This window comes from Armigeres subalbatus, chromosome 3 (assembly GCF_024139115.2).
Source record: "Armigeres subalbatus isolate Guangzhou_Male chromosome 3, GZ_Asu_2, whole genome shotgun sequence".
Taxonomy (NCBI): domain Eukaryota; kingdom Metazoa; phylum Arthropoda; class Insecta; order Diptera; family Culicidae; genus Armigeres; species Armigeres subalbatus.
Window position 1 is genome coordinate 178,534,737 of NC_085141.1, and position 15,595 is coordinate 178,550,331.

General features: G+C 39.6%; 1 protein-coding gene and 1 long non-coding RNA gene across 2 annotated transcripts in view; one reads left to right on the forward strand and one right to left on the reverse strand.

The window, feature by feature from the left end:
• Nucleotides 1-15,595, forward strand: part of LOC134219161 (uncharacterized) — a 108,871-nt gene that overhangs the window by 64,279 nt on the left and 28,997 nt on the right. Inside the window, exon 4 of the mRNA XM_062697863.1 lies at nt 10,431-11,156. Coding sequence (XP_062553847.1) covers nt 10,431-11,156 — 726 coding nt within the window. The remainder of the gene's footprint in view (nt 1-10,430; nt 11,157-15,595) is intronic.
• LOC134221331 (uncharacterized) lies at nt 183-2,189 on the reverse strand. Its single transcript, XR_009982327.1, has 3 exons — nt 1,661-2,189; nt 1,527-1,606; nt 183-1,469 (listed from the first exon to the last, which is right to left on the reverse strand). It is a non-coding gene; the product is annotated as an uncharacterized LOC134221331 (long non-coding RNA).

The following is a 15,595-nucleotide window of genomic DNA, read 5'->3' on the forward strand; positions in this document are numbered from 1 at the left end:
TGATTCTTTGACATAAATAGCAACTCCGCCGGTGTGTCTCGAATGTGATAGACAAGCAGCAACACTATATCCCGGAATACTATATTGATCAAATGCTTCTAAGTTAACAATATGAGTTTCGGATAGAAATACTAAAAGTGGACGTTTATCTTCTACAATCGTAGAACGTAGTTTGTAGACAAACCAGCAATATTCAAATACAAAATATCTAAATTATTCACATTTCTACTGGAACTTGGTTGCTATTCATTGAAACGTAAGCTGCTCTTTTTACGATCAAATAACCTTTTATAAACTTTACACTCAGTACTAAATGCTCCGTGGTTTACGTCCAGATTCATTTTACGTTCTTTATTCATTTTCAAACAATTGATACATTTCAAAGCAGTTGACGTGCAATCAGATGTTTTGTGACCTTCACTGCACTTAGAACACGCAATACTATTCTTGCATTCCGTACTCATGTGCCCAAATTCTCCACATTGGAAGCATCTTAGAACACTAACTTCGGGAACTACAAGGCACCGATCAAACCTTTGTAAACGAGGGGGTTTCCAAATAGAGCCTTTTTCCGGCACTGACTTATGCGCCAACCTTGCGATTAACAAGGATGTCAGCACTGTTTTTACGAGCCCGGTTAACCCGAGAGAGACACTCAGGGCAGGTTCTCAAGCCTATCAGATTCCCAAATTCAACCCACTGTAACAAGCGTACTCGTTTTACTCAGACCAACTGATCTCTGAACCGACGAAGACTCTCTCAATAATCGCGACGGACTGGAAATTGAAAATCATTCTCCTCAAGATAGATACTCATAACACAACTAGCTTTCACTGAGAGTAATAGGTTGAACTTTCATGATTTTATTGGAGCTTTTCGTACCCATACAACGAATTCCTCCCTAACCTATCTACCTATGGGTGTGACTGTGGCTTATACTAAGGTACCTAATGACGTTGCGGCCGTTGTTGATCCTTTGACGATGCTGGTCTCCTAGTGCGAGCGGATTTAGCACCACTCGATCTGCAGATTCATACAAAATAGCTCCGCTGAGCGCGTTCGATATCGGTGCACCTGCACCTCGAGACGTTCGTGTCTCAATCCGACAAACTGATGTGATCGTAGTGGAAGATCTTCTCGCTTCGCTTGAGCCCTGATACGGAAGACGATGAAAGTAGGGTCTGAACCGTTCGTTGCGACCACGACGCGTCGCTTTCGTGTAGTGGGGGTTACCGTGTCCGAAGATATCGGATTCCCACGACCTAGTGAGGTTTTTCGTAACGGTCACAGGTTTTCGCTCGCTGGTGGGCTCTGCGGTTCTGGTTGAAACGAAATTCTTCGCCCCGCGGCAAGAAACGAGAAGTGCAAATTCCAGATGTCGATTCGGTTGATTGGGACGCACGTGTCCGGCAGAGGAGATTGTGATCCCTGGGGATAGAGATCCAAGCAAAGAAAGCCACGTGGTGTGGCTTTTGCACACCAAGATTAACACACACCCAAACCACATGCCACATTAAAATAGCTACCTTTCTTGTTACTTCTTTGTTCACAGCTAAATTCTTCTTATAGGTTCTGGTAATCGTGTATAGCACATTCGATGAGGAATCTATATAACAACTCCTATTATTTATCTATCAAAATTCACTTTTTTATAATTTACCTGACTGATATCACAAAACTATTCGTTTGGTCAGAATTGTTATTAAAATAAAACTCTTTGGTTTTATTACACCAACTGGGGAGAACTTAACCTTCAATGACAACTGTCTTTTGTAGCGTGGTTTTCTATTAACACTTTCCGATAGCTAAGAACACAACTGATCGGTTTTAAGTGATCGCTAGAAGTGGACGAGTGATTAAAAAGAGGAGACTGAAATGGTCCATTTGACCAAGATAATTTAATAATATTCGTGAGATCGTTGGTGGAAGTTAATCACTTTCTTACTTCTACCATAGGCTGTCCTTATTCCTCCAACAAGCTCTCAAACCCTCGTCTGATTGTCTGTCTCGTTTTTAATTTTTAGTTCTTTCTCCACATATTCGTCGCGGTCCTCAATATATTGGTCCCAAGCTCGAGTTTTGTGATCTGAGGTAGTATTTTCTAATAATTTTACAACGCCTGTATGACTACTACAGTACATTCAAGTTCATTCGGTTGCCCGAGTGAAAGTGAATATCTTGCTATAAAAAGCTTGGGGGATTAAAATTAAAACAAATTCATTTAACAGCAATGGCCTGATTTTTTGACTGTTACACCTTATATTCACTTTCTTCGCGGTCAGCAAGCAACTATGAGTATCCTTATCGACTTCAATCACAACATTGTATTTGTTGTACTTGAAACGTGGATTTTCGTACGTCCTGATAACCTTTACTTCATTTATAGCGATGTCTTCATTTTGATTTTTTAAAATCTCGATGAAGTCATCGGAGGATAATTTATCGCACATGCCCATCACTTTAAGCCTTGGCACCGAAGTGGGAACAACAGCATTATAGCTTTCACCCAGATCACTTTGAATGCCATCTTTCACAACATTTACATTGTATCCTGTTGCACACTCAGCAATAATAGAGCCGTCTTTCCCGTTTTTGGATCTAATTTATCGTTCAAAAATTTCCGAGTAGCATCACTACTCTGGTTGGACTCTTTTGGTTTAATCACAATAACCGGACGAGCCTTACGTTTAGTTTTCGCTACCTGTGAAACAGCGATTTTATTACTAATTTTAACTTTATTCCCAGCTTTCTTTTTTACAACATCCGCGAAACTAACATTCTCAGTCAACAAATTCTCTGACGCTTCATTAACATCATCCTGAACTTTATGCGTTTTAGGTCTGGGAGTCTGACCTGGCTCTGAGGCCGGGCTTGAAGTACCATGCATTACATTCATTGCAGCCAAACTTTTATTCGAATTAAATTGAAAAAATGAACATTTCATATTTTCCAACTCTTGACCAACAGATTTTGGAAGCCACTAATAGCCTCAACCAAAACGCAATTCAATTTATTTGCCAATTGTTCCATACCGAGCTTCAACGCGCTATCTATTTGGGCAGCAATGTGATCTCGGATACCACCAATCGAATCGGAGAGAAGAAATTTCTTCATCTCTTCCTCAATACGGGTAACATCCGACACCTTAACATTCTGCCCGTCGCAAAACCGACTCGACAGACAGTGAATAGCACATTTGCGTTCTCCGTTATCAACCTCGCTGCTGCCTTATTCTCGATAGGAGAACAGCGGGCGTGAAAGTGCTTATCGCACTGACAACAACACAGCGGAAAATCGTTGATAGCGATCCCCACTTTGCACTTTTCGCATTCCATTATCGCTACACAGCAGTGGATACCAATATGCAAAACACCACACAATACACAGAGATAGAAAAATCAAAGGTGCAAAAACGACAACGACAGCTTGCCGCACGAAACTATAGGTTGTACTACGGCTTCGCGGGATGCTGTGTTGGGTAATAAATCACAAAATTAGATATAATTAGGCACAGAGATAATATATCTCCTACTTATCCTGATATAAAAATACTTCAGGCACACTTTAGAAACTAATTTCTCGTGGCACAAGTACACTTTCACACGTAATAATTATATTTTTATCACTGCACAGAGTCAAACAAACTATCATGTCCACCATCACCACAGAGATGTGCCGAGATCTACTGTGGTATTCTGCTGTACAGAATCCACACAGAATCTATTTTTAGATTTCCATTACCATTATTGTTGTCGGTGCCAGTCCATCTCGTCGTGAGTCCATTGTGTCCGTTTTGTCCATGTCGTGTATCCATTGATCGTTGCATTGTTCGGTTGCCATTTATCCGGGTAACGTTGGAGAAATGCCTCCGAGAAGAACAATTTGTCAGTCGTCATCAGGCAGCCGTGAAGGTAAGGCGCGTACCCCAAACGCCACCGTATGGGCTGCGGATCCGGCGACTGACGAGTGTTTGGTGGAGAGGCTGGGAATCGAACCCATGACCATTCGCTTGTAAGGCGAACATGTAGCCAACTACGCTACGGGACCCCCCTTGGCGGAAGTTTCTTCAGGAATTCCTCCGGAAGTTCCTTCAAAAATTCCTCCGGAAGTTCCTGCAGAAATTCCTCCGGATGTTCCTTCAGGAATTCCTCCGCAAGCTCCTTCAGGAATTCCTCCTTACACTCAGGAAAAAAATCTTACACGCATTCCTCCAGAAGTTGACCTGGCAATTCCCCCATGTATTTCTTCCTGAATTCCTCCAAGAATTCATCCATTGAATTGTGGCTTCGTAATGTGTTATACACGCATAACATCTTCTCTCATTTATTTGTTTTTGGACAAGTTTTAGAAACATTGAAATGCGATGTATTTATTGTTACTAATGCTTAAAAGAGTTTGCTAATCTAACCGTGTTTAGATCGCAGAACTTCACTTACTCAATATGATAATATGTGTTGACATTGTCTAATCTGAAGAATAAACTGTGCAATTAACCTTCTGTCTGTGCTCTGGTGCAGTGTTGGTAAAAACTCAAAATCTCAAAACTCATGGATGACTCAAATCAAGCGTGAGTTGAAACGCACCCAACTCAGCACCTAAAAACTCATGGATGAGTTGAATCATCCATTTGAATCATCGTAGGTTTTCTTTTGTACTCCTTCGTTAAAAACAGTTAATTGGCGTTTGTCGCATAAATATTAGACGCTATTCCATGTATAAGCAATAAATTGCCCGCAAATTGATTTCAAATGCGTTTTTAAACCAAAATGATTTTTTGGCAAATGAGTGAAATGATGCGTTTTGGTATGAAAAATTCAAGCGTGATGCATTCCTTTAAAATCGCAGACGATTTGGTTCGCACGGGAACGCTCGTTGATTGAGATTTATGAGTGATTTTACCAACACTGCTCTGGTGTCAATATGACGCCAGGCCACTTTGAAAAGCAGCCATTTTTTAGTTTTCAACCGTTTTTCCTAATTTTTGGTAGTTTGGCAAATCTTGCCGGCCCTCCTTTGCCTAGCGGTAAGATGCGCGGCTATACAGCAAGACCATGCTGAGGGTGGCTGGGTTCAATTCCCGGTGCCGGTCTAGACGATTTCGGTTTGGAAATTGTCTCGACTTCCATGGGCATAAAAGTATCATCGTGTTAGCCTCATGATATACGATTGCAAAAATGATAACTTGGCTTAGAAACCCTACGGTTAATAACTGTGGAAGTGCTTAATGAACACCAAGAAGCGAGGCAGCAAAGTCCCAGTGGGGGATGTAAGAAGACGAAGAAGGATAAGAAGAAGAAGAAGGAAAAACTTGCCGAGAACTGTTCCCCAAGTGTAAATTTGCATGAGAAATCTGGTGCTACAGTATTTTTTTTTTCTTCCTAAGCAATGGAGGGGGAATCTGCTCAACAGACATCTTGGGTTGCATCGAACATCGTGACTCGCTTTTTTAGAAGAACACCATGGTATTGTGCATTGCCGGCTTTCCAGGTGGCCTTACCACGCCCTTTGTCCACGGAAGCAACTTCTTGCAGGCGGCGCCCTTTTGCGAGACGACCCGCTTCAGCTCGAGGATCATCTCGCCCATCCGGGTACGTCTTATTCGACGTACGTCGGAGCCAAGTTCACCGAGCTTGACGTCACTCCTCATCGCCTTTAAGACGTCCGAGTACTTAGCCACAGTAGCCACGCTACAGTATAGGGTAGAGAACCATTTGGGCAGCACCCCCTATTCCCGTCAGCAACGTTCATTACTCGAGCGCACTACAACCGAATTACTTGTTTTTTTAGTACATGGTTAACGTTGCAGACGGGAATAGGGGGTGTTGCCCAAATGGTCCCGCTCCCTACTTTTATTTAAAAAAAAAACCTACGTTGTTTGAGCTCTGGGGTCATATTAACCCCAAATTGTAATTGTTAAAACTTTGTTATTGTTTGACAAATCTGGGATTTGTTTGAGCTGTTTCGAAAGATAATTGAATCATCTTTCAGTACGTTACCATAGGTGGGCGGGTACCGAGGAAGGGTTTTCGTTAAAAATGGTACAAAAACCTATCTCTGAAAATCCTACCCATGTTGATCTGCACCTTTTCAAAAAGGTTATGCAGGAAGGCGTATGCTTTGACATGAGGCATTGGTTAGTTTATAACTTGGCCTCTAGGTGGTGGTAGTGAGGGTGAGATATATTAGGAATAGGGCAGTAGACAGCACACCCCGTGACGGATAGCTCGTTCGTCAGAACTGGACCGCACAGTGGTATCTATGAAATTATTATTTTAAACTACACAGGATTTTGTTTTACACGATTTTTTTTCGCTCGTATTTTTGGTCGTGTGACTTCAATTTGCCACCAAAATCTTTGCAACATGTTTCAAAAAATCCTAAATAATTCAAAGAAAAATCACATGGTAATTAATATGCGTTAAGCATTTAGGATGGGTGAAAAATTAAGAAAGTGTAAATCGTGTAAAAACAAAATCCAGTGTACTCAAGATATTCCGATGTATGGAATCTTCCAAATTGTAAATGTTATTATCGCACAAATTTGAAATTTGTATAAATGATGTCAATGATGCAAAGTTCTGCTGGTGGAAATGGACTGTCTTGTGATTGAAAAATAATTATGAATTCTACCAATAGGCGATGCTAGTGTTCTTGCAATATTGTTGCATGTGTGAAATGTTGCTCTAGTCTGAAATCCCTCGCACCTAGGAGAAATTTGGGTAAGCCCGGCACTGTGGGTAAGCGCGTCACTCCCAGACTTTTATAATTAATCACTTTTCATTTAACTTTATGACCTCATGTCATGTTAGCTTTTATTTATTAGTTTTGCTTTCCTGAATCACATAAAACCTACGGTGAACTGTCGAATGTCAAGAGCATTAACAAAACAAGTGCAAGCACCGCCACCGCGTTTCCGGATATAATATTTCATTGTTAAATTTTAGGCTGTAACGTGAAAAATGCTTTCAGATTATCAGTTTTTCCATACACACATTCTTTTGTGTACTCTTTGCAGTCATCGAGGTGGACTGAAAGGTGCATATGATCAAAAATATATTTATTATGGAGCTTTTGCAAAAAAAAAAATGGGCTTGAGGGTAAGTCCGTCACTTATAGAGGACGGTAAGCTGGGTAAGAACCTGGAAAGCCACTCCACTAATCAATTGTCTACAAAATTAAGTAAATGGTGCATGTATAGTTCTAAAAAAAACCCCAGATTAATCCACCTAGTAGTGGTAATATTGCCTTTCTTGGTGGAGGTAATAAAAAACATGTAGGTGAGTTGATCCAATTTTTCACATTAGTGTACAGTGTTGGTAGAATCATGCTTAAATCTCAATCATCGAAGCTTCATGCACGAGCTAACTCGCTTGCGATTCTGTAGGGAGAACATTGTGCTTGAGTTTCTTGGACAGAGTCGCATCGCTTCGCTCACTCACCGAAAAATGATTTCGCTCTAACAAGCGTCAAAACGCAATCTAGGCGTATGTTTTTTTACACATGGGTTTATCAGCCATTATTTTAAGCGAAGAAACTTAATTCAATGCATTCAACAGTGAAGAACACGTAAAAACCATGCAATGATGCAAATCGCGATTCGAATCATGAGTGATTGTCTGGACCATGATTCTGATGGGATTTGACTCACGCATGATTTTAATCACCGATGAGATTTGAAAATTTAAGATTTTACCATGAACTAACTTTCACCGTCTGTTGCTTATAATGGATCCTTTATGAGTGTGGGTCAAGGCTTTCATAAGCCTTTTTGACTAAAATGACAAGTAGGAGAGACTGGGTAGACTTGATCCTCTTTGCTAGTTTCCGATGTATCACAGCCAAAAATTTAAAAAAAATTTTGGGGTTTCCACACAGACTCCCTAAGAAATATATTATTTAACTTTACTAACGTATGACAGTTCTTAAATTATTGTTGTTAGTGATGCACAATCGATTTTTGGAGTACTGTCTAAAATCGACTTTTAAAGTATTGGGGGAAAATTGATCCCTCTCCAAGAACTTCGTTTTATAAAATTAGAAAGGTGCCCTCAGATTTTTTAAATATTTTTCCTTCAAAATACGCGGAATTTTCGAATTGCTGTGCGTATACATTCATGAACTATTTTCGTTATTGAATTCGACAGCACATGCATTTTTAAAATTTGGGGAGACTTGATCCCCTTTCTATAGTATCTACGCAATAAATATTTTATCCTGCCAACCCTTCATCAAATCTGTCAAATCTACTAAAAATTAGAAGCCTGAGAACAGATTTATATTTTTTTTTCGCCATTTTTTTGTATGGGTGACTAATGGGGGATCAAGTGTCTCCATATTGAGACAATAACTTTAAATCGAAATATCCTAAAACATTGCTGGAATGTTGCCATTTTCATCAGTACAGATCATTAAGCATATTTATGGCTTTGTGCTGTGAAAAAACGAAAGCATTAGGTTATTGTTATGAAAAGTTGTTAAATTTTTGCGTGTCCAATTAAAATTTTTTCAGGAAGGTCAAAGCAAAAAAACTGCCCTACAGATTAAATAAGGTTGTCAATCCAAAAAATAACGCATTACATAAAGGTCATTTATCTAGAGGATCTATACTAAAAAATACGTTAGAACAAAACTACTTTGATTCTTGATAAAACAGGGGGTGATCAAGTCTCCCCACCTTGCCCTACTGTTAACGCATTTCGCCTTACCAAAGCATCAATTGTTCCATATTTGTGTAATGCATCATCGAAAAACAAAAACGATTATTCCCCATTTTGTTACCCCAAAATTCACAAGGAGATGTCGGGATATTATAGTATTAATATAAATTCAGAATTTCGAATCCAAAAATGGAGGTTGGGGATTTTTATTTGAATTCATCACGATTTGACAGCTGTAGGGAGACTTGAATAAATTTTACGTTTTTCCCATACAAATTTCCATATAAACATAAATTGACTTCGCGCCACCCCTAAATGCCACCGAATTGCCTGAAATTTTGCCAGGACTCCTATATTATCAAAATGATGCTAATAGACATATGGGAGTTGGAATTTTCGAACATTTTTGAAATTTGAACTGCCCTAGTGCACACACATACATACACACGGACAGACAGACATGTGCTCAGCTCGTCGAGCTAAGTCGATTGATATATAATACTATGGGTCTCAGAGGCTTCTATAAAAAGTTCGTTTTCGGAGTGAAATGATAGCCTTTCGGTACAACTTAGTTGTACGAGAAAGGCAAAAACGTTTTCAATTAATAACTGTGAAAATGCCAATAGAACATCCAGATGGAATGTAGAGCCATTGAAGAAAAAGAAGACTGTTTTATTGTGTGTTCTTCTAGTGGTCAGTGTTTCACATTAGTCATTTTTGCATTTTATTTGAAGTGGCTAAATATGTCTGAAACTGGGCACAATCAGATGTAACAAACACACATCACCAAATATCCTTTTCAAGCACAAGTACATTCCGTAGTGTTATAATTCCTTAACAAGTGAGTATCAAATATTTTACTTTTGAGTAGCTCCAAAATGCAGGAAAAGTTGGTCTTAGCTAAATCTAACTGTACACCACGACCATTACGTATGGACCGAATAAGATTCCTAATGTGATCTATATCCAAGAGCGAACGTACTTTTGTTCGTTCAAGTGGGTTCAAAGAAAGTAATGAAACAACTTTGCTTGAACAAACCACAAATCGTTTGTCACCCGTTTCAAGGCATCTGCAGCACGTGCAAGTATTACGAGAAAATATCTGCACATTGTGGAACTAAACATGGTATTGCAATGCTCTGGCACGACTTTGCACAGTCAGACGTAACACAAACGAAATTGATGGTAGTGTAAACTTTGCTAACTTGGCGACAACAAACTACATAGCAATGCAATCGTTGTTATTGCACTTGACGATTCGAAAAGCAAACCAAGAAAATAATCTCCGTTGCATTAGATGGACAACAAGCAAAACGGCACGATTTTAAAAGTTTTTTGGAAGTTGGTTTGTTTGTTAATTTCAAATGATAAATTCAAGGTAACTGAACATGGTTTTGTCGAACGCCAAAATATTCCATGCGGAAACATGTAACGGAATTTGCTAATAAATTCAAAACATTTTGATATTTCCCAGAGAGTAACATTATTTGTGTAAAATGTCATACAAAAATTGCTACATAAATAAAACGAATCACAACTGTTCTAGTGTTAATGGAATAATCTGTTAAACCCACACTTAGATCGCTTAATTATACCTTAGAACACCAAACGGACCGGATACCGCAATCAGATTGTACGAGAGACCAATTTCATCAAGAGCGTCATTATCATAATACGTATCCGTCCCGTGGATTCATTTCACGTTCTGCAGACTAACCAATGATGCCACATATATATCTATTCTTCCATTGTTTCCCATTCCCCTCCCGACAGGATGGAGCGACTGGAGCGAGTACACCGCGTGCAGCGTGTCCTGCGGCAAAGGGGTTCAGCAGCGTTTTCGGCATTGTTTGAACAGACCAGAACCAGAACCAGCAGAGCCGAGCACACCTAGGGCCAGCGAAAGGATGTCATCCACGCAAACTGCACCGTTCCGGCACAAGCCGAATGTAAATATTGAGCATCCCAGCAGGAAGGATGATATGATGAATAATGAAAATGTAAATCCCTCGTCACCGTTTACGACACCGCTCACGACATCGACGCTAACTCGGGTCGGATCAGTGGTGGGGGAGAGCGTGCACGTTGAGCCAACGGTGGCATTTGCTGACGACGATTACCACGAACAGGAGAACAACGCCGTTGGTGACAACGACGACGGCGGCGGCGAGGGCACCTCGGCAGAACCTCAGGAAACGAACGAAGACACTTCAACGTCAACGACAGATCCTCATGCTGCAATTGAGAGGCGTTTTAATGAAAGTACTAATGCAAATAGTAGCGAAAAGAGCATTCATCTAGCCCACGGCAGACGTATTCGAGAGATTTTTCTACAACGAGAAAAGCAACACAATGGAAGCAAACCTGGTACCCCCATATTTTCCCTCAACCGCTCCACGAAGAAAACTCTTGACAAAAAGCATACAACCGCGACCACAGACCCTTTATGCGAAGGATATAACATCGAACAAAGGAACTGCAACATGTTTGAATGCTCAGGTAAGAGTTAATGCACTACACTGTTTCATATCATGCTTGTTCGTTCAACTTGTATATCTGCAATCTGCTCCATAAGAGCTGCCCTTTTCACCTTACCCGACTGTGCGACCCGTTCGTCTAATGACCTACGCCAACAAAGCGCGGGTGCGAAGAAAAATGCGACTAGGAATTCCGCCGGAAAATTCTTAGCTGAGCTGTATCCATTTTTCACTTGTGGCTCCAGAAGATGTATTGCCTTGCCTATGATTTTCCACAAATTGTGGCAAGCCAAAGAATTGCGTTTGACATTTATATGGCCTTACCTGACGCAATGTTATGCCTTTATACTTGTTTACTTATGTATTTGCTACCATGGAAGTTAAATTATTGGTACATGAACTTTTCTCAAGGCCAAAAAGCTTTAGTTTTGTTTAAGTTTAATTTGTAAGATTAGTTTTGCTAGTTTTGCGTTCCAGTGGAATGTAGAGCCATTGAAGAAGAAGAAGAAGAAGCAACAGTAATAGAACAACTACACCTACTGTGCCGGAGACGACAATACAGGGACCCTTTAACATACGACTTAAGTTATATAAAGTTACTGCTCCTGGACTTCATCTAGCAGCTCCGATATTCATCCCATCTTATTTTTGTGATTGTTTTTAGCAGTGAGCACGCACGTTAGCTTAGAGGCAACAAAAATGGTGGTATATTTCTTTGTTTCGCGATTAGGCCGTAATTGACTATAGGTGGGCGGGTACCTCGCGGGGAGGGGTTTTCGTGAAAAAGGTTACAAAAACAGTGGTTTTATAAACATAAAATTTTACATTTACATTTTACTTATACAACCAGGTTTTTTTACAAGGTTTGGTTTTAGTCGTTTAAGACCTTCAGCGTCAATGAAACAATGAGTCAACCCCATGAAAAAAATCACAAATCAAAGAAAAAACCTTAGATCAGGTGGTACTTAAAAAGCTGTGAAAGTTCGGGTTAACCGAGAAATTAATGAAATCCAACCGCGTAAAAAAAACCAATTTGAAAATTTTCTAATTATATTTCCAGTCACAAGACAGCCATTCTCACCAGAAAAATATTGTTGAAGACGTCATCTTTAAAAATTTCAAATTTGTGCGATAAGAATAGGGAAGATCCATAAAGTACGTCACGCAAAAATTGGCAATTTTCAATCCCCCCTCCCTCCTTTGTTATACTTTTTGTATTAAAACTCTAAAAATTTTGTATGAGTGGTAACGCTGCTCGGAACCCCCCTCCCCCCTAGGAACGTGACGTACTTTGTGGATGGCCCCATATTTGCAATGTGGAGAATTCCATATATCGGAATATCTTGAGTAGTGTAAAATAATGATTTGGTATATACCACCATCTAGCGGCCAAGTTCTAAACTAAGCAATGTCTCATGTCAAAGCACAGGCCTTCTTGCATAACATTTTTGAAAACGTGCAGTTCAAAATGGGTAGGTTTTACAAATGAAAGTAAATAAGCATAAAAAACACTGTTTTTGTATCCTTTTTACAAAAACCCCTCCCCACGGGATACCCGCCCACCTATAGTCAATCTTATGTAACGTCTTGAAAGATGATTAAATTATCATTCGAAACCTTATTATTATTACTATTATAATCTTTATTAATGAGGTTTTTAGCTCTAGACTAGTTCACTTCAAGACATTCGAAACAAAAAAAATGCGTCATTGGCCAAACAATAAAAAAGTTAGAACAATTTCAATTTGGGGTCAATATGACCCCAGAGCACAGGCAACGTGAGTTTTTTTAGGTACACTGAAGCACTTATTTTTATGATTTTTCAAGCGAATTTGCATATAGGGGACAGATCACGGCGAGTTTTACCAAACTTCCAAAAATCAGGAGAATCGGCTGAAAAAAAAGGCAGCTTTTTAAAGTGGCCTAAACACCTCTGAAAACCAGAAAGCTCACTCGTCCAGTTAGTGATGGGAAATGTCTTAAAATTATTGTACGACAATTCCCCGAGTGCAATTTTCCCGAATATCACTTCCCCGAAAGTAACATTTCTTCGAATGAAACAATTCCCCGAATGTAACAATTCCCCGAATGTAATATTTCCCCGAATGCTTCTCTCTTCTTTTTGAGTGCGGAAAAAAGCGATTGGTATCCGGACAGCCATGCAAACAAAGGCGTAGAATTGCCGAACCGATTGTACGACAATTCCCCGAAAACCAATTCCCCGAATGCAATTTCCCCGAATGTAAATTCCCCGAATGTAACAATTCCCCGAATGCAATTTCCCCGAATGTAACAATTCCCCGAATGTAACATTTCCCCGAATGGAACAATTCCCCGAAAACATAGTACCTCTTACAAACACATTACCAGCGCAATATCCTTTGGTGAATATGGGTGTGGCCAGGAGTAGTAATCCTCGCTTTCGTGATTTTTATCCTAGATTGAAATCAAGGATCACACCTTCCTTGATTTCTGATAGCAATTTGAATAAGGATTTCAAAAGAAAAACATAAGTATCACTAGTGTCCAATCTACAAAGTACACCGTAACTATGCTACACTTATCAGCTCAATATCCTTTGGTAGTATTAGATATTTTTGATCCTCTAAAATCTGTTTTTAAATTAAAAAAATATCAGGTATGATTTCCAAGGTGCTTTTTAATCTATAATAGTCGAACAACGGCTGTGTTTTTTTAAGGCAGAATCGCAAACGGCAATTCCGATTGAAAGCGTTTTTAGTAAATTTTTGTTTTTATCTTCGAAATTAAACTCCTGTCCTGTAAATACCTTATAAGGAAGTTTGAGGCAATGGTTGAATCCTTTTAAACAAAAATATTGCATTTACCCGGACTAAGACAATGGTGAATGTGATTCCTTCTTTAAAAATAATGCATTTGCTCGGACTAATACAATGGTAAATGCGTCGCTTCTGTAGGGAGTGTTTCCCCAGATTATTATTGTTATTGCCTGATTTTCTAAAAATTGCACGCGGCGAACCCTTCATGAAAGGTACCGCCGCGCTTTCTGCACCCCGTTTACTTGATTCTTATGGGTGAATAGCATTGCGGTGTATCGTTTGGCGCGGTCGTACCTTTCGACAGTCATTCGCCGCGTGAAGTTTTGTGCAAGTACCCATTTGGGAACACTACAAACGCCGCGCAGTGTATCATATCCAGAAAATCTGACAATATTATTCTATTTTTAATAACACGTATCTGCCCGAAATAAGATAATATGGATGTAATCCATTCTTTAAAAGAAATCATTTCCACGAAGTAAGGCAATGGTAGATGTGGTCCCTTCTACAGAAATAGGCGTTAGCTCGAAATAATGCAAATATGAATGAATTGAGAATGATAATAAGAATTAATGTGCTCTCTTATTTCGATATCAATTTGGCCAGAATAAGGAAAAAAATATAAGCAATATATATTGAATGTATAATATTTTATCGAAAAACAATTTGCCGAATTCATTTTCTCAGAATAGCATTAGACTTTTTTTTTCGGATTGTACTTAAAATTGGCTTTTTCTTGGATAAGTGTGGCATAGCAGCAGTTTCGAAACATATAATTTCTCCATATCCTTTATTATATCCGGCAAGCGCGCTCCTATAGTGAAAGAATTATCTCCTCTTCTTGCCTTATTATGGACAGACGTTCTCTCTCGAGACGCTTTATACTGAATAGACGAGTTTATATAAAGAAGGCATTATCTCCTCCATTACCGTTACATCGGGTAGAAAGGATTATTTAAAGAAGGCACTGTCTCATTGATTCACTTTATTTCAGACAAACGAGTTCATTTAAAGAAGGGACTATCTATCCTCTTTGCCTTATACCGGGCAAATGTGTTCATTTGAGGAAGACATTGTCACTTCCTTTTGCTTTAAACTAGGCAGATGAATTCATCATACCAAGGATACTAAAACATTTAAAGAAAGCAATATCTCTTCACTTCGCCTTGGGCTGTTTTTCAACTTAGTGTTCTACTAGCATTTCCACATTGAAAGCTTTCCCGTGCCTGCCAGTTACATAAATGTCTTGTGTAACAAGTGCAATGGACACACTGTGCTCAAAGAGCCGAAAATGCTTCTCACCCGGAAGCATCCTAAGCCGAACCGAGAATCAAACTAGCAACCTCCGGATCAAAAATCCTCCAATCGCTTTGTGCCGCACTCAAAAAGAAAAGAGAAGCATTCGGGGAAATGTTGAATTCGGGGAATTGTTTCATTCGGAGAATTGTTACATTCGAAAATGTTACATTCAGGGAATTGTTATTCAGGAAATTGCATTCAGAAATTTCATTCGGGGAATTGGTTTTCGGGGAATTGTCGTACAATCGCCGAACCGGAGGTTGTGAGTTCGATTCTCGGTTCAGCCTAGGGTGCTTCCAGATGGGAAGCATTTTAGGCTCCTTGTGCACAGTGTATCGATTGTACGACAATTCCCCGAATAACA